Source organism: Protopterus annectens, chromosome 2.part2, assembly GCF_019279795.1.
Source record: "Protopterus annectens isolate FY-2018-M chromosome 2.part2, PAN1.0, whole genome shotgun sequence".
Lineage (NCBI taxonomy): Eukaryota > Metazoa > Chordata > Ceratodontiformes > Protopteridae > Protopterus > Protopterus annectens.
The window spans coordinates 398879679-398899344 of NC_056730.1; the positions used below are offsets into that span (position 1 = coordinate 398879679).

At 41.8% G+C, this 19666-nt stretch overlaps 1 protein-coding gene across 5 annotated transcripts in view; it reads left to right on the top strand.

Annotated features, from left to right (window-relative positions):
- Positions 1-19666, top strand: part of SLC38A9 (solute carrier family 38 member 9) — a 1477321-nt gene that overhangs the window by 290558 nt on the left and 1167097 nt on the right. For all 5 annotated transcript variants that reach the window (XM_044063918.1, XM_044063920.1, XM_044063923.1 and 2 more), the window contains one exon: positions 13107-13374. In XM_044063918.1, the coding sequence (XP_043919853.1) occupies positions 13187-13374 (188 nt within the window). In that variant the 5' untranslated portion in view covers positions 13107-13186. The remainder of the gene's footprint in view (positions 1-13106; positions 13375-19666) is intronic.

The window sequence follows — 19666 nt, forward strand, 5'->3', positions numbered from 1 at the left end:
GGACATACCAACAGCAAAAGCTGTGAAAGGCAATGCACTTTTTCTGATTAAAATACAGTCAGATGCAACATGTAAATCGGAATCGGCAGCAGTTTACTTGAATAACATAAAGAAGTGTGGTCTTAGTTAAAGAAGTACATAGTTTTGCCTGGATGGCACTGGATGCAAGAAAATCACTTCTACAATACAGTTTATTTTTTTATTTATTTACATTTGTTGACCGGGAGAGTCCGACTGGACACAGGTCCATTTTCAGCGGAGGCCCGGGGAGAAAAGCTCCACATTAAGTATTATTTGCATTATACAGTTAAAAAAACATAGCATTTAAAGATAGACATTAGTCCAGTTAATGACACAAGACAAGAAGAAAACAGTAGTAAAACAGCTGTAGAACATAGTACAAGTTTAAAATATGGTGACATATACTAAACATGGTTACAAATGTAGTTGAGATTGATCAGTGAACAATTGATACAATCTGTTTTTGAGGTACATAACAGCCATTAGTTTTGGATCCCAAACATTGCTGAGTTCTGTGGAAAGAGCAGCAGAGCCGCTCAAATATGCCTAGTTTGTACAGGCACTGACAAAAATGATACACTGACTAATAAGCCTTCTGGCCAATAAAACATCTGGACTCTGATCCCTCCTGTGTGTTTCCCAACTTGGATAGACAAGACTACCACCTGCTGCCATTAGAGGGACAGTCCAAGTCTTAACACACACACACACACACACACACACACACACACACACACACACACACACACACACACACACACACACACACACACACATTGCTGCAAAGTGCAGTTCTACCACAAGTGAACTAAGTAACTGGCTAGATAACACTTGCTAGTTGATTTCAAGGCAAACAACCCAACAGCAAGAGATATGAAATGCAGTACAGTCAAATGCAACAAATAAATCAGGAAATTAGAAGCAATTTACTTTAACTTACAAAAGTGATATTTTTGCAACAAAAGTACTTCACTTTTCTTGGATGGCAATGGATACAAGAAAAATCACATCTGGACACAGATAAGGATGCCAAATGTTGGTGATCTTTCTGGAAATGTGGACACGTGATCTTCATACTTCATAATTTGGTAGTGGGAGGTGACAGTCAAAATAAGCCAATTACAGTTACCTACACAGGATATTATAGTCATAACTACATGAATACAAGAACAGCTGATGCAATGATAAGTGCAAAGTCCAAAACCTTTAAGACACAACTTGAGTGATATGACCACCTGCTCAGCAAACAGCAACTAAATAACAGTTAGTCAAGCAAGACAAAAAAAAATGATCAGACTAGACTAGTGCTTATTAGATGTAGCCAAAACAGAGTCAGACACAGCATTCTTTGCAGCCACTACCACTTCATGCGGTCATTCCATTAACCTCATCCAAAATAGAGAAAATGGTCCTGGGGAAGAAGTAGTTACAATCTTATGGGTCTTTCTTTCTCTGTATAGTATGTCCATTGACTATTCCACAAATCAGACTCTGAATCTTAAATTCAACTTTGTCTGGAGAGGTAAAGGTAATTGTATCTCCAGGGGAGTAAACCTTCGACTGTGCGGTTTACTGAAGATGGAATGTCCATCCCTTCTCCTTGTCCAGCCACATGATGGGCTGGAGTGTCATGCGGCACTTGGTTGTCAGTAGAAAAATCATGTTCCCAAGATCTATTATAATTGCTTATGACAGTTTTCTCTGAGACCCAAAGGAAAGAATGAAAGAAAGAGAAAGAACCTTTTTCTTGTCTTTCGGCTTTTCCTGGTTAGGGGTTGTCACAGCGGAACTCCGGTCCGCTAGTGATTGGCAGTGGATTTTTACAGTGCCGAGTTGCCAGCCCGATGCCCAACCTTCAAAGAAGGCACACCCATTCATGCACGCACCTACCTGCATGTCTTCATACATCACTCGACCAAAAGAACCTTTTTCTTACTAGGAGTAAATCTGACTAGTATTGGATGGGGAAACTGGGCTCCCAAAGTGTGAGGTAAAAATAGTCTGTGTGCCCTCTCCAGTGATATGGCTTCCTTATGAGGGCCAGGCTATTCAGATAGTTTGCCTAGCTTAAAGTAAGACAGTCTTTGTCATCCAGAGCATCAGCAGCCCAGGTAAATCAGATATTTTTGCAGAAGGTGAGGTCCTCCTGATCTACTTGTCTTGTCAGCACCAACTCTAACCTTGTCTCGATGCTGCCCATCCTCTGTAAGATATCATCATCAATGATTGCCCTTTTTCCTATTTTCTGCATGGGATCGGGGTGTTCAACTGTTGCCATCTCTCTTGATTCAGTGTCACTCTATTACCTTTCTTGATAGTCATGTCTGACTGTTGCAGGTCTTCTCTCACACAATCCATCTATTTCTTTACTGGACACCCTCCTTTCCTCTTGTCTTCTTCCTGTCTGTTCCAAATCATCTTCAATAGATTGTCTTCTACTTTTCTGCACATGGCCAAACCATCGTAATCTGTTCTCTTTGACCTTCTCTGCAGTTGGTGCCACTTTGCTGATATGATGTCCTTTTTCATCTCTCCCACAGTCTGTAAAATAATAGCCAGTGAGTTATCCGTCTCAGACTTATATGGTTAGGAGAGAAAGAGAGTGTGTCTTCCCTCTTGTCTCACCCCATCCAGTCTTCACTTAATTCGATCTATATAAGAAGATAAAAAAAAATTTATTTTCTGAAACTCTAACGTAATTTGTTCCAGTCTAGCTTTTATTGTTTGGTTGGATTCTGATTAGGCATTGTGTGGACAGAGTGACTAGCAAGAAAGAGAGAAGAGTTGAGATGATCAGTTGATAAGAGAGCCGATACTTTCTTGTCAATCCAGAGAAGAACAAAGATGTTCTTCGTCTCACATTGCTGCAGTCATAACCTGTGGGTAGTCCGCTGTCCTCGGTCGGCCCGAATACCAAAGTGTTAGGCTGGCGTCGGTCATGGTCGCTCAGATCTGACGTCAATACGCAGTGGTACTAAAGCGCATGACCGACGCCATATCCTCAGTCTTTCTTGCCGCATGGTCCGAAGCAGAAGCAGTGTTTGCAAGTGCCGTCGGCCCTGAAATTTTCGTATTCTGAGTTTCAGACCGAAGACCAAGTTGGGCTAAGTACCCCGTTGGGGAATATTTTTGTCTTTTCTTTCCTCAGTTAAATCCGGATGTCAGAAAAAGTTAATAATTGTATTTCTTGTGGGAAACAGATACCTCATAGGGACTACCACTCTCTCTGTATTCCTTGCTTGGGGCCTGAGCACGACGTAGTCAGGTGTCGCTTTTGCGCTAGATTTAATAAGCGCACCATTAAACGCAGGTTAGATTGTGCTAGACTTGTTTTCGGTAAGCGGTGTAACTACAACATGCCGTCGGATCCTCCGACGCCCGCTACCGCTAAGAAGCGAAAAGATAAATCGTTAAAGTCTAAGCAGGATGAGTCGTCCATTGCGGACGCCAGTTCTATGGAAACTACGGTTGAATCTGTGGATCCAGCCGAGGTTTCAGCTGAATCACAGGGGGAGCCTTTAATCTTACGGGATTTGGCCTCTCAGGAGTTAGGTCAGGCCGAGGGGGCCTCTCAGGTTTCTGTAGTTCCTTCTTTACATAAGGTTGTTAGGCCTTCTACTTCTGTCACTAAAGCCCCTTCTAAAGCTAGACCTGGTCTTTCTGGCACAGGCGTCAGCCCTAGTTCTTCAGGCTCTGTTCCTAAAAAGCATATGCTGAAAATGGCAGAGGATTTGATTACTTTAATCAGAGGTTCTATGCCCCCTCCAGATAAGAGGCCTAGGGTGGAGACAGAGGTGGAGGGATTGGAGCATTCCTCAGATTACTCTGAGTCTTCAGCTGAGGACATTCAGGATTTTCTTCCCTATTCTGATTCGGATGCAGAGGATTCCTGTCCTTCTGCTTCTCCTCCAGAGGATTTTTCCTTTTCTGAAACCCTGCACTCCATGAGGGAGCATTTTAAGTGGGAAGGTCAGGATTTTTCTGATTCTCGTAAGAGGCTTAGGGAATTTTTGTTTTTACCACAACATAGGCCATTGGCTATTCCCCCTGTTTTGGATGTTGTTCAGGATGTTTTTTCTGAAGCTTCCCTTAATCCTGATTCTTTACCCCCTGCCCCTGTCAAGCCAGACAGGTATTACAGAGTTCCAGGGCTCATAAATATTTGTATAAGAGTCCTAGAGCTGACCCGGAAACTATTAGTCAGGGACCTAAGGGTGTCAGGGCTTCTGTAGTCAAGAATCCAGTTCCTCTGGATAAAGATTCTAGAGCATTGGATAGGTGGGGTAAAAAAGTGTATACCTCCTCCACACTGGCTATGAGGGCTTTAAATTGCCAGTTTCATATGCTGAAGTATCAGAATTTTCTGTTAAGCCAGTTGAAATCTAAGGTAGATGCTTTAGCTGAGGGTATAGAGTGTAAGGAATTGCAGGACTTAGTTCATGCCTCTGATCAGGTAGGTAAGCATTCCTTGCAGTGTGGCTTTGATGCTCTTCAGGCTTCTTCCAGGGTGGCTGCCACTGGTTCAGTTATTCGTAGGCACGCCTGGCTTAAGGATCAGAATTTGTCAGAGCATGTTAAAGCTCGAATTTTGGATGCTCCCCTTCAATCTGAAGTTCTTTTTGGTTCTCCTGTGGAGTCAGTTTTGAAGAAAATGGAAGACAAAGCTAAGTCAATGCAGACGGTTAAGGAATTTTTACAAGTGCAGCCCCCTAAGTTTAGCAGAAATTGGCCTGCAAAAGGATGGGCTTATCCTTCTTCTGATTTTCAGTCTAAGGGCAGATCTAGATGTGGTAGGGGCAGAGCTCATGCTCAGGGTTCTTTCAGACCTAGGACGTGGAGTTCTCCTGCACAATCTTCTGGTGAGGGTAGGGGTCAGCCTTTTCGTAAACAGACCCAATGACCTGTATCTCCGGCTGCCAGATTCCTCCTGTCTGGCAGCTCCTCTAGGAGGAAAGTTGGCACTTTTCAAGCAAAATTTGCTTTTGGTCACCCAGGACAAATGGGTGTTGGACATTATAAATCGAGGCTACAAGTTTTATTTCCACACCTTGCCTCCTTTCAAAGGCATGCCGGACGTACCTCCTCAGCAAAGGCTGGAGGCTTACAAGCAGATTTCTTTACTTTTACAAATGGAGGCTATCCAGGTGGTACCTCCGTCAGAAGTAGGCCTAGGATTTTATTCTCGCCTGTTTCTTGTGCCAAAGAAAGGAAACACTTGGAGGCCAATTCTGGATTTGTCCATTCTCAATACATACCTAGACATTCCAAAGTTCAAGATGTTAACTTTGCAGCAACTTCTGCCTCTGCTAGGCAAAGATCACTGGATGGTAACTCTGGATCTCAAAGAGGCTTATCTTCACATTCCTATCAGGCCCAGCTGCAGGAGGTTCCTGCGTTTTCGGGCTGGTACTTTTCATTATCAGTTCTCTGCATTGCCCTTTGGCTTATCTACTGCCCAGGGTGTTCACAAAGGTCCTGGCTCCTGTGATAGCCTTCTTAAGACTAAGAGGAATACAAATTTATCCTTATCTGGACGATTGCCTGATTCTTGCTCAAGACAAAGTCAAGTTACTTCAGCATCTACAGTATGTAATGGCAGTTTTAAGGTGCCTAGGGTATTCTGTGAACGAAACAAAGTCCAGTCTAGTACCCTCTCAGGACATGTGCTTTCTGGGTGTGAGACTGAATACAGCCTCTCAGATGGCCTTTTTGACCCCAGACAAACAAAGAAATCTTCCACTATACTTCCAGCAGTTATCCCTACTGTCCAGGCTGACTGCAAGGACAGTCCTTCAAGCCTTGGGGTTCATGGCATCTTGTATTCTGGTACTTCCCAATGCCAAACTACATATGAGGAAGCTACAATGGTATCTCAAAAGTGTATGGACTCAACACTGCCACGATTTGGACATGGTCATTCAGATAATACCTTGCATCCAAAAGGAATTTTTTGGTGGGCTCAGGAATGTCACCTAAACAAGAAACTCTCTGTGACCCGACCAGAGGCAAGTCAGATCTTAACGACAGATGCCTCAGACATGGCTTGGGGAGCACACTTCAATGGGAAATGGATTCAAGACACGTGGCCTCCCAGACTACAGCATTTGCATATCAACATGAAGGAGATGTTAGCAGTCCAATTTGCACTGATGACTTTCAAGGATCTACTTCAACCGGGACAGGTGTTGATTCAAACAGACAACACAACAGTCATGTGGTACATCAACAAGCAGGGGGGAACCCATTCGTACCCTCTTTGCAGACAAGCTATGATTTTGTGGGAGACTGCTCTCAGTTTGCACCTCACTCTTCAGGCAAGGTTTCTGCCAGGAGCACAGAACTCCTTAGCAGATGTTTTGAGCAGACAGATGGTGGATCCCCACGAGTGGAAGTTGGATCCTCATGTATTTCAACAGTTGACAGTGGCTTGGGGAACTCCAGACATAGATCTGTTCGCTTCTCCACTAAATTTCCAACTGCCAAAATTTTGCACAAAGATGTTTCACCCAAAAGCTTGGAAAGTGGATGCTCTATCTTTCAGTTGGAAAAACCTTCACGTCTATGCTTTTCCTCCTCTGCCTCTCCTTCCCAAGGTGCTCTTGAAGGTCAGACAGGGCAAGCCTTGCATGATTCTAATAGCTCCAGATTGGCCACGTCAGCACTGGTATCCTCTCCTGAGGAGTTTAGTACAGGACCCTCCTTGGCCTTTGCCACCAATTCCACACCTTTTGTCCCAGGCAAGCTATCATTTCCGCAATGTCAGGATACAGTCCCTGCATCTGACAGCTTGGCACATTCTGTTCTAGACCCTGGGGGGTCGCAGCTTCCTCAACAAGTTTTGAATGTCATATTGGAAGCCAGACAACCTAGTACTAGGAAAGTTTATGCTGATAAATGGAGGAGATTTTTTCTTTGGAGCACAGCAAAGAGCTTTGATGTTTCAGTGCCTAATTTGAGTGTTACACTACAGTACCTTACAGAATTATTAGACAAGGGTTTGTCTTTCTCCTCCGTGAAAGTTCATGCTGCAGCCATTTCTGCTCACTATGATTGTGACCCACCATTATTTTCTCACCCTTTGTTTAAGCAATTTCTTAGAGGGGCAAAGAACATAAGACCCCCAATGAGCTCCTACTCCTTCCTGGGATCTCAATGTTGTGTTGGAAAAGCTCACTTTACCTCCTTTTGAACCTGCAGCTACTACGGAGTTTAAGTTTTTGTCTTGGAAGACTGCTTTTTTATTGGCCATTACGTCTGCTAGGAGGGTATCTGAATTACAGGCTCTAATGGCAGTTGAACCCTTCCTGATATTCCATAAGGATAGGGTATCCCTGTGTACTAACCCTACTTTTATGCCTAAAGTTGTTTCTAATGTGGCCTTAAACCAATCTATTCATTTGCCTACTTTTTATGCTGATCCCCAAAATAAAGGGGAAAAAATTTTGCATTCTTTGGATATTCACAGGCAGTTACGCTATTATTTGAGCAGAACTAAAGGGTTCAGGCAGACTCAACAGTTATTCATTTCTTTTGCTTTGGGTTCACAAGGAAAAGCTGTTTCAAAGCAAACTATTTCTAAGTGGATTGGCCATTGTATTGCTTTTGTTATTCTCATCATGGAAAGGATGTTCCGGCTGGGATCAGACCTCATTCCACTAGGGCTACTGCCACTTCTACTGCCTTTTAAGGAGTAGCTACTAAGGATATTTTGGAGGCAGCTACTTGGAGTTCAGTGCACACTTTTACTAAACATTACCATCTCCCTCTTTATTCTAAGTCTAGGGCTGGGTTTGCCACTGCAGTTTTACAGGGCATGTTAGCAGCTCCTAATGCTTTTTAATTTTGCCAACCTCCCTTACCTTTGCTTTGGGATTCTACCCACAGGTTATGACTGCAGCAATGTGAGACGAAGAACATAGTACAGTTTTGTACCTACCATAAATGTAGATGTTCGAGGATCCACATTGCTGCAGTCCAATTTTCCCTCCCTCCTTCCCCTCTGTAGTTTGGGGTTGCTGGGTTGTTTTTGGGGTAATTATTTTTTCTATATTGGTGGTTGGGTATTTAATATTTTTGGCTATGGCCTTTTCTTTTTAGGCCTTCTGACATCTGGGGCAAGAAAGACTGAGGATATGGCGTCGGTCATGCGCTTTAGTACCACTGCGTACTGACGTCAGATCTGAGCGACCATGACCGACGCCAGCCTAACACTTTGGTATTCAGGCCGACCGAGGACAGCGGACTACCCACAGGTTATGACTGCAGCAATGTGGATCCTCGAACATCTACATTTACGGTAAGTACAAAACTGTACTTTTCACGCACTCCTTAGTATTCTTTTTACAGGTCAAAGGAGAAAGAAGGTAAGAAGCAGCTGTGAAAGGAATGACCCACAGGTATAAAACAAGGAACTAGCTTGTCTAGTCACCTGAATCCAAAGACATGAACACTGGAGGAGACTAGGGAACAACTGATAATAACTTCACTATTTTAACTTTGTCTTCAGATTTTTTTTTTTTTTTTTTATTTAAGCATCACTGGTGTTCAGTTTTTGGATTGCTGTTTTTATGACCCTCTTCTTTGATCACTTTGCCAGGGGTGATCATACAGAGATCCAGAACCTTCAGCCATCATACTTTTAAGGTTCACACAGGCATGCAAATACCTCCACCACAAAGTCATGATCCTAGGTGGAGATGCAGAGCTTCAGACAGCATAGTTCTCAGGGTCATAAGTACATATACTGAGTTATTTATTTGTTTATTTTACAGTTTGTTCACCGGGTAGGTGGGCTGGTATACTGACCCGTTTCAGCCACAACCCGGGTACAGAAGTAAAATATTTATCATGCAGCAGCTAGACTGAATAGCAAAAAGGTACCAGAAATATTTACATTATGTGCAGGAGCATTACTACACCTGTGCCTTCCTTCCAGTCATTATAAGCTGCAGAACTAGCCAATGTCTTGAAAGAAGGTATACTTAGATTTGTTTTGCAAGTGCTGTCTGAGTTTTTTTTTGACTGTTTGATATATATATCTGAGTTTTTTTTTGACTGTTTGATATATATATATATATATATATATATATATATATATATATATCTGTGCACGTCTACTTCACATAATCAAATTTACACTTACCTAAAACTGAAAAGGACAAGATGACTTTGCCGAAGACTTACTTTCACAAACACTCAGATCACCGCAGTTTTACTTCAGGAAAGGAATTACTTGGTCACCATAACAAAATAAACTGAAACAAATCAAACTTCCCCAAGTGGGGGGCTTTGCCCGCCACAGCCATCTACACCCCCTCCAACTAAATATACAAATTCTGAGATTGAACTACAGTGGGGAAAAGGGCAAAGTTCAGCATGGCGGCCAAGTGTGTCCTTTCTCAGAGTAAAATTTTGCTGATCCGAGTGTTCTTGGAAGTAAGTTTTCTGTGAAGTCATCTTGTCCATTTAAGTTTTGGGAAAGTGAAAATTCAGTCATGTAAAGGGGATCCCTATACCACACCTCTCAAATTCGTAGCCCAAAATTATGGACAAAGCCTGACATAAATGGTGGGGCAAGGGTAAATGTCCAAAATCAGGGACAGCTTTTAAATATTGCTCTTATAAAGTTAATTGAATAACTGGTTTTACATATGAAGTCTGAAACTCAGTTTTCTTTTATTATTTAGTGACTTCAAACCTCAATCATTTGCCAGAAAGCCACACATTTTCTGATGAGCAGATCAGAAATATGAAGCAAAAATTTGGTCATTCTAATAAAGTCAGACAGTTGAGGGGGCTCATGTATGTAACACATCTGTATCTCTATCTATCTAGCTATATTGCTGAAAGTAATTGCTGTAGGTCAAAATTATCATAACTGATAAAGTTCTACCACAATAACACAGAGTAGTGAGGGAAAGGAAGGGGAGAAATCGAATACCATCATGGAAATTTCGAATATAGAAAATTAAAAAGCAATTAAGTCAAGAAGTGTCAATGTTAGAAGACTACAGAAGAGGGAATAGATCAATGAAAATACTAAGAAAGCTAGATGTGATAAAAGCAATGCGCAATATTAGACCAGCATCTGTCATGCACTATCACAAATAACAAACTAAAAATTTCAGCACAGGTGGAAAAACTTAGAGGATACAAATATAAGTAATGAAGGAAAAGTACAAAATAAGCAATTGATGACCCAAAAAAGTTTTTATAGAGAAGTGGGAAATAAGGTAAAAGGAATTGAAAGACCGCCCAAAAAAAGAAGAAATAGATACATTTTGGAGAAATATCAATGAAGATCCTGTGGAACATAACAAAAATGCTAAATGGATAAATGAAGTAAAAGAAAGAATAAGAAGTTTAAATGTACAGGATATGAAATAGGATGAAGTAACAGCCAGAAAGATTGAAAAAAAGTTAAGAAAAGCCTCCAACTGGAAAACCCCAGGCTCAGATGCAGTACCTAACTTCTGGTTAAAAGTATTAACATCTTTGGCTGAAGATTTAGCCATGAGTAAGAATTATTTATATGTGCATCCAGAACAGACACCAACCTGGCTAACAACAGGCAAAGCAATGCTTCTTCTTAAGAGTGAACCTGCAAGCTAACAAATAATTTATAAAAATCATTGCATACCAAGATTATATATTCCCTGTTCTGAAGGAGGGATGGGCCTTTTTGAAATTGATTATATGTCTAGATCTGCAACAGTGGGACTTCACACACATCTGCTGACCTCACAAGACCCAAACTTAGTGAAAGTTTTGAAACATTGAGGAGATTAAAATCTAAGATGACTTCTGTGCTTAATCTAGCAGAAGTTTATAGGCATCAAGCAGCAATGGAAATCAAACCAGAAGTAGATAAAAATCAGACGGCAACTGAATGTGCCAAAAAAAAGAAAGAGTATAAGGTGAAGGATCAGATGAGAAGGCAAGAAATGTGGAAAAAGTATAAATATAGTTGCAAGTATAGAAAACTTCTGGAAGAACCTCATGCTGATCAGGAACAAACACAGGAATGGTTAAAGAGAGGCAAATTCAAACCAAGAGATGAAAGGTTAGTATTGGCGGCCCAAGATAGTGGGCTCCGTAGACGTTGGTTTATAAAGTCCACTGAACATGTGGGAGAAACAGACAAATGTAGGTTTTGTAAAACCGAATTGGGAACAGTTTTACACCTTGTTGCTGGTTTCGACATATTAATGGCAGAAGGATTATATACTGAAAGGCATAATAATGTGACAAGACTGTTGCACTGGGGATTATGCAAACATTATGGTATTGAAGTTGTCGAAAAACACTGGAAACATGAGCCACAAAACATCATAGAAAATGAATTCTACATCATATGGGATCATCCATTACCAATGGTACAAAAGTTAGATGCTAGAAAACCAGATATAGTGGTCCAAGAAAAGAAGACAAGAGTAGCATTGATCATTGAAATTGCCATACCCAGTGACTACAGTGTCTTGTGTACAGAGAGAGAGAGACAGTTATAAAATATCAGGATCTGCAGGCAGAAACAAGAGCAATGTGGAAGAAAGATACGCAGACAGTTTCAATAGAACAGGAGCAATGGATCTTATAAAAATGAATTTACAGTCGTATTTAGATATGTTACCAATACATGTAACTCCATATGAACTGCAGAAGGAGTCATTACTGGGCACATTGTGGGTGCCTGGAAGAGCACTACTGGCTGATATCAAATTTCATGAACTTTAATTATACTTTGACTTAGGAATGGGGTCCATTCCCGTCATGGTATTAGAAACCCAAAAAGACTTGGAGAAATAAAAAAAAAAGACTAAAACACTAGATGTCCTTAAGGGGTCATTTGGATATATTCCGTGGGCCTCTATTACAAGAGGTTTAAGGTATCACACAGTGAAAACTCTAGCTTGGCTAGGTTTTTCTTGTACTTTTTACTAATTGGTTTGTCTGTGTGACATTTTTACTCTTTGCTTTGGATTTTAGTTAGGTTATTTTGCAGACACCTTAATGGTTATGGATATCAGCTGAAGTATAGACCCTGTGTTTCTAAAGTATAGTTAATCACTCCAATTATGATTTGCTGACAAGGTCATAGGAAGGCTGAAACAAGCTTGTCAAGACTTAGTGTGGTGTGGCTTTATTGGCATGAATGTATCAACTGAGACTTAAAAAGTTACGAGTCATAGACATTTGTAAGCCTTACTGGTGAAACACACTTGATATCCTTAAGGGATCATTTGCATATATCCCATTGGCCTCTATTACAGCAGGTTTAAGGTGTAACACAGTGGAAACTTTAGCTTGGCAAGGTTTTTCCTTGTAGTGTCTACTAATTGGTTTGTCTGTGTGACCTTTTATTTTCTGCTTTGTTTCTATTTAAATGTTTATGTTGTATGTGTGTGTAAGTATGTGTTTTAATACAGAGTATTAAAAGTTCTAATGTAAAAATTAAAGCCACACAACATTCTCAAGGATCTTTGTTTTTTGTTTTAACTCAAGTGAGCTTTGGTATGTAATGCTGAATTTTTTTGTTTATGTGGCTGGTTATAGCTAGTTTGAAATAATGAAGAGGCGTGGGCTTTAGTCCTGTTGTGCAGTTGGCATAGACAAGAGAGGCACAAAAGTAGGTCAAAATGCAAGATCAAAAATTAGAATTTAAAAGAACAAACTTTTTTTCAGAAGTTTTAATTTGGCACCCGCAGAAGCCAGAATGTCAGTAGGCATTGGCACTCCTAGTGTCAGTTTTTCTTAGCGTTTATCAAATATCCATGCTGTAATTTTCATTTTGTCTTTGTATTCTGCAGAGAAATTAGTAGCCAGCATTCTTACATGTGACATTATATGCATTTATTTAATGTGGAACAAATATATAAACTTTTATTTTTCTTTTCGTTTTCATAATTTGTCTCTTCTTGAACTGTAAAGTGTTACAATAAGCTTTTCATATTCATAATTTGACTAGTCTTGCGCTGTAAATTGCTAGTACCTACATTTGAACCATGACAGTATTTATTTAGTTATCTCAGTTGTTAGGAATGATGCCAATTACCAGTGACATCATGCTCTGTTATATTTTTTTCTAGGTCAGATAAATTAAGTCGTAATTGTTTATTACTTGTTGAAAGTTTGTCCATCATCAACAGTGAACTCATCTCTAGCAAGCATGGCAGATGAAACCAGTCCACTCATAATGCCACCCAATCGCAGAGGAGATGCATCAGTTACACCGTTCTTCACTTCAGTCAATACTGCTGCAGATGACATGAGACCTCTCCTCACACGTGTTTATTCTGAACCACAGCTGAGTAGCAGCAGATTGCAGACTGATTCAGGAGATTTCAAAAGTAGAAGGTAAACAAAGAATTCTATGAAAGCTGGTATTTCAGAGTTATGTAGCAGTATTAGTCATGATGTATTGTTCACTGTCAGAGACTTAAATGCATTATTTGTTTATTTACATTTGGCAGCTGGGATAGGCTGGCAGGACCTAGTACCAGTCCCCTTTTAATAGTGGCCTAATAAGAAGCAAATGTATACAATGGGAATACAAGATTATTAATCATAAATAAAGATAATGCTGTTGGCATTCACAAAGTAAAGACATTTATGCAGATGTTCGTGTTACACTGCTGCAGTCATTAGACTTGGGTTATCCTGCCGTCAGGCGGTTCCCCAGTCGGCCTGAGTTCCAAAGTCTTGGTCCGGCGTCAGTTGCTGTCGCCTCCTCCCTGACGTCAGTGCGACAGGAGTATATAAGATGCAGCCAACGCCATTTTCTTCAGTCTTTCTTGCCACGCGGTGCCCGAAGCAAAAGCAGTTCGCAAGTGCCGGTCGGCCGACTCCTGAGATTTTCATTCTGAATCCAGAACCGAAGTCTTCTACAAAGCTAAGTACCCTGTTGGGGAAACGTTTTCTTGCCTCAGACCGATGTCAGTAAAAGTTAATAACTGTATTTCTTGTGGGAAGCAAATACCTCATAAGGATTTCCATTCCTATTGTATCCCATGCCTAGGCCCAGACCACGACATCACTGGTTGTCGGTTTTGTGCTAGGTTTAACAAGCGCACTATTAAACGTCGGTTTGATTTTGCCCAACATTAGTTTGGCAGAAAATTCAATTACACCATGCGGTCGGAACTTCCGACGACCGGAATACATAAAAAAGTGCAAAGACAAGGACAGGCATCCGAGGCCCAAAACTGATGACGAAGCCTCTTCTAGGCCGGTCGCCGGTTTTCAGTGAGGCGCCTTTGCAGCCCCTGACGACCACTTCTGCAGAACCACAGGCCGCCTCCGACTCCCACGTGGAGATGGCTGGGCCTTCGGATGCACAAGTTTTTCAGCCTACCGAAACTACCCCTTCAAAGGGATCCAGAGTAGCTGAGCAACCCGCAGCTTCAGAGGGTGTTTTCAGACCTACTCAGTTAAGCATTAAACCCTCTGCTAAGTCTAAGCCTCCTTTAAAAGCAAAGAAACAAATACAGCATTCTCTAGGACAGGCCTCCATGCCTAAGAAACAAATGCTCAAAATGGCCGAAGACCTAATCACTCTGATCAGGAGGTCCCATCCCCCTCCTGATAAAAGGCCCAGATATTCATCCTCAGACCTAGGATATTCTTTACCCCCTTATGAGGATTCTGATGCTGAGGAATCAATTCCATCAGCCTCTTCGCCTGAGGACTACTCCTTTGGGGAAATCTTACATACCATGAGGGAGCATTTCCATTGGGAAGGCCAGGATTACTCAGAATCCAAGAAAAGGCTCAGAGACTTCCTTTTATTACCTCAGCACAGACCCCTTGTTATTCTGCCAGTGTTAGATATTGTGGACGATGTCTATACTGAATCCAGCTTAAATCCTGATTCCTTACCTCCAACCCCAGTTAAACCTGACAGATACTACAGAGTCCTTGACTCACACAAATTCCTGTATAAAAGCCCTGTTGCTGAACATGAAACTATTTCTCTGGGATCCAAAGGGATTAAGGCCTCATCAACAAAAAATCCAGTTCCCTCGTGACAGAGATTCCAGAGCATTAGACAGATGGGGAAAGAAAGTATATACGTCTGCAACTTTAGCAATGAGAGCCTTAAATTGCCAGTTTCACATGCTAAAATATCAGCAATTTTTGATGCCTCAGTTGAAACAAAAAATGCTTCCAGATTCAGATCCTCCTAATTTTAAAGAAATGCAGGATTTATTGCATGCAGCTGAACAAGTGGGAAAACATACTTTGCAATGTGGTTTTGATTCTTTAGAGACCTCCTGCAGAGCAGCATTTACAGACTGTGTCATTAGAAGACATGCTTGGTTAAAAGAACATACGTTACCAGAGCATGTTAAAGCAAAATTATTGGATGCACCTTTACAGCAGGATGTGTTATTTGGAGTTAATGCAGAAGAGGTATTAAAGAAAATGGAGGATAAGGCAAAATCTATGCAAACGGTGAAGGATTTCTTATAGGTTCAGCCTCCTCGATTTAGCAGAAATTGGCCAACAAAGAACTGGTCCTTTCCAATTACAGACAGACCTCAAAGGGGCAGATACAGACGTCCACGAGGTAGAGGTCAACCACAAGGTCCTTACAGGCCTCGACAGTGGGGTGCACCAGGCCAGAAAGAAGGGGAAGACAAGCCCTAACCATATAAAAAGCAGCCTCAATGACTTCCCACTACAGCTGCCAAACATCTCTCTCTTGGCAGCCCCCTTGGGAGGAAAACTGGCACTTTTCTATCACAATTGGCATTGGATCACCAAAGACAAATGGGTTCTCAACATTGTATCTCAAGGTTACAGGTTCCACTTTCACACTCTGCCAAGGTTAAAAGGAATGCCAAATCTGCCACCAAATCAATGGGCAGAGGCTCAAAAACAAATTACAGCACTCATGGACATGAGAGCTATTCAAAAGGTACCACCACAGGAGCAAGGACAAGGATTTTACTCAAGACTCTTTCTGGTTCCCAGAAAGGACAAAGCCCGGAGGCCCGTTATGGATCTTTCTTCTCTAAACACTTACCTGGATGTTCAGAAATTCAAAATGTTGACCCTATAGCAGCTTCTTCCCATGCTGAGCAGGAAAGCTTGGCTCGTGACCTTGGAACTCAAGGAGGCATACCTGTATGTCCCTATTAGACAAAACTGCAGAAGATACCTCAGATTCATAGCTGGTTCAATGCACTATCAATTCTCTGCACTGCCCTTTGGCTTATCTACTGTGCCCAGGGTCTTCACAAAGTGCCTGGCACCAGTAATTGCATTTTGCAGACAGAAAGGAATTCATATTTATCCATACCTGAACGACTGCCTGATTCAAGCAGAGAGCAAGGACATTCTTCTAAAGCATCTGGCATTTGTAAAAAAGTTAAGTTGCCTGGGGCACACAGTAAACGAAAAGAAATCAAAACTAGTGCCCTCACAAGAGATAATATTCCTGGGTGCCAGCTTGAACACAACGGCCCATATGGCTTATCTCACGCCAGACAAGCAAGGACAACTGACTCATACTTTCAATTGATGGCAACAAAGACCCAACTCCCTGCAAGAAAAATTCTGCAGGCCTTGGGTTACATGGCATCTTGCATACTACTAATTCCATATGCCAGACTGCATATGAGGAAACTACAATGGTACCTAAAGAGTGTAATTTGGAAACAGTTATATCACTAATTCCTTGCCTTCAACAGGAGTTTCGATGGTGGGCTCAAGCATGTCACCTCAACAAGGGACAGCCTTTTACTCAACCCACAGCCATGCACACACTGACAACAGATGCATCGGATTACGCCTGGGGAGCACACATGGCAGGAAAATGTATTAAGGGCACGTGGACCGCAGAACAAAGGCATCTTCACATCAATCAAAAAGAGATGCTACCTGTACAAAATGCCCTCATAGCTTTCAAGGACCTGCTGCATCCAGGACAACTATTACTAAAGACAAGACAACACCACAGTTATGTGGTACATAAACAATCAAGGGGGCACTCACTCCTACCCCCTCTGCAGACAAGCCATGACCTTGTGGAACACAGCTCTAAACTATCAAGTTCATCTGCAAGCACAATTCCTGCCAGGAGAGAAAAACACACTGGCAGACGACTTAAGCAGAAACATCATGGATCCCCACGAATGGGAATTGAATCCACAAATATACAGAATGAAAACACAGAAATGGTGGAGCCTGGACATAGATCTGTTTGCATCCCCAATGGACTGCCAGCTACAGAAATTCTGCACAAGGAGTTACCATCCACAAGCATGGAAAGTGGATGCCCTCTCATTCAGCTGGAAAAACCTACAAGTATACGCTTTCCCACCACTACCTCTCCTTCCAAAGGTACTCATAAAAGCCAGGCAAGAAGAGCCAAAGATGATCCTGATTGCACCAGACTGGCCACGCCAGCACTGGTACCCAATCTTAAAGAACTTAGCACAAGAACCACCCTGGATTTTGCCTCAAATCCCACATCTGCTGACTCAGCACAACAATCAGATACTTCACAGACAGTTAAAGACCTTAAACCTAGCTGCATGGAAAATTCCTTAGTCAAGCAAGCAATGCCTCTCTCCAAAGCTGTTATGGATGTCATTCTGGAGGCCAGAAGGCCTAGTACCAGGAAAGCCTATTCGGATAAATGGAAGAGATTCTGTGCCTGGAACCAGGCTCACAGCCTTGACCCTCTTGTCCCAAAAATTCCTCAGATACTACAATATTTAACTGAGATGCTGGACAAAGGCCTCTCCTTTTCATCCATCAAGATCCACGCCTCTGCCATCCCTGCTCATTGCAACACAGATCCACTAATTTTCTCTAATCCTTTGCTAAAACAGTACCTCTGAGGGGCTGAAAACATAAGACTGCCCTGTAAAGCACCTACTCCAACTTGGGACCTCAACTTTGTTTTGGAAAAATTAACTTTACCTCCTTTTGAGCCAGCTAACACAGCAGAAGTAAAATATATCTCTTGGAAAACTGCTCTGCTCCTGGCAATAACATCAGCATGAAGAGTTTCAGAATTACAGGCACTAATGGCAGTGGAACCTTTCCTCATTTTCCACTAGGACAGGGTGTCTTTAAGAACTAACCCTACGTTTATGCCAAAGGTGGTATCAAGTGTGGCTCTAAACCAAACTATTCACTTGCCAACTTTTTATCCAAAACCACAGAATAAAATGGAGAGACTACTGCATTCTTTGGACATTCACAGGCAGTTACGCATCTACTTGGACAAAACCAAAGCTTTCAGAAAATCTGAGCAATTATTGGTAGCATATGCTGCAGGAGCACAGGGAAAAGCCATTTCAAAACAGACTATTTCAAAATGGCTAGGACATTGTATACGTTTCTGCTATACACACCATGGGAAACCTGTACCTAGCAGCATTAGATCTCACTCCACCAGGGCAACAGCCACTACTTCAACTGCCTACCTCAGAGGAGTACCTACCAAGGATATTTTGGAAGCAGCAACATGGAGTTCTGTGCATACCTTCACCAAGTATTACCATCTGCCTTTATAATCCAAATCCAGAGCTGGCTTCACCACTGCTGTGCTGCAGGGCCTTATAGCCACCCCTAATGCCTTATAAAACCAGCCACCCTACCTCAACTTTGGGATTCTACCCAAGTGTAATGACTGCAGCAGTGTAACACGATGAACATAGTACAGTTTTGTACCTACCATAAATGTAGATGTTCAAGTGTATACACTGCTGCAGTCCAGGTTACCCTCCCTCCTTCCCTCTTACTTATGGTATGTACCTATGTCTTCTACCCTTTACTACCTATGGGGAGTATTTGCTGGTAACTGAAAGTTGTTGGTTGCTTTTCTTATGTATGTTTTATTAGCAATTTGAATTGCCTACCTATTTTGGGGCACCTGACATCTGGGGCAAGAAAAACTGAAGAAAATGGCGTCGGCTGCATCTTGTATACCCCTGTTGCACTGACGTCAGGGAGGAGGCGATAGCAACCGACGCCGGACCAAGACTCTGGAACTCAGGCCGACTGAGGAACTGCCTGACGGCAGGATAACCCAAGTGTAATGACTGCAGCAGTGTATACACTCGAAGATCTACATTTATGGTAGGTACAAAACTGTACTTTTTTATAACATATTTATTTATGTATATATACATTTTTATTGTACTTGGATAGCTTTCAGAATTAACATTTCCAGACACCTAAATTCTGTTTGCAGCATTATGTTGGATATATGTAGTTAAAAATGTTAGGCGTGGTGACAGGTATTAGCACAGGTGACATGCAGAGATTGTTTTGAATGGAAATTATTTGTGTTGGTAATAGATTGGCATAATGCTGTAATTTCTCTAATCAGGGGTGGTCAACCCCCCTCCTCCAAGAGGCCTAGGATTGAACTTGACTATGAATATTCTGAACAGGACTCTGTTTCTTCTGACTCTTCTAATGATCTGGATTTGTCCATACCTACTTACAAGAACTCTGATGCAGGGGATTCCATTTCCTTTGCTTCTCCGCCTGAGGATTTATCTTTTGGGGAAACTTTACATACTTTAAGGGAGCATTTCCACTGGGAAAGTCAGGATTTCTCTGAATCCAAAATGAGGCTTAGGGATTTCCTTCTTCCTCAGCATAGGCCTTTGGCTATACCTTCTGT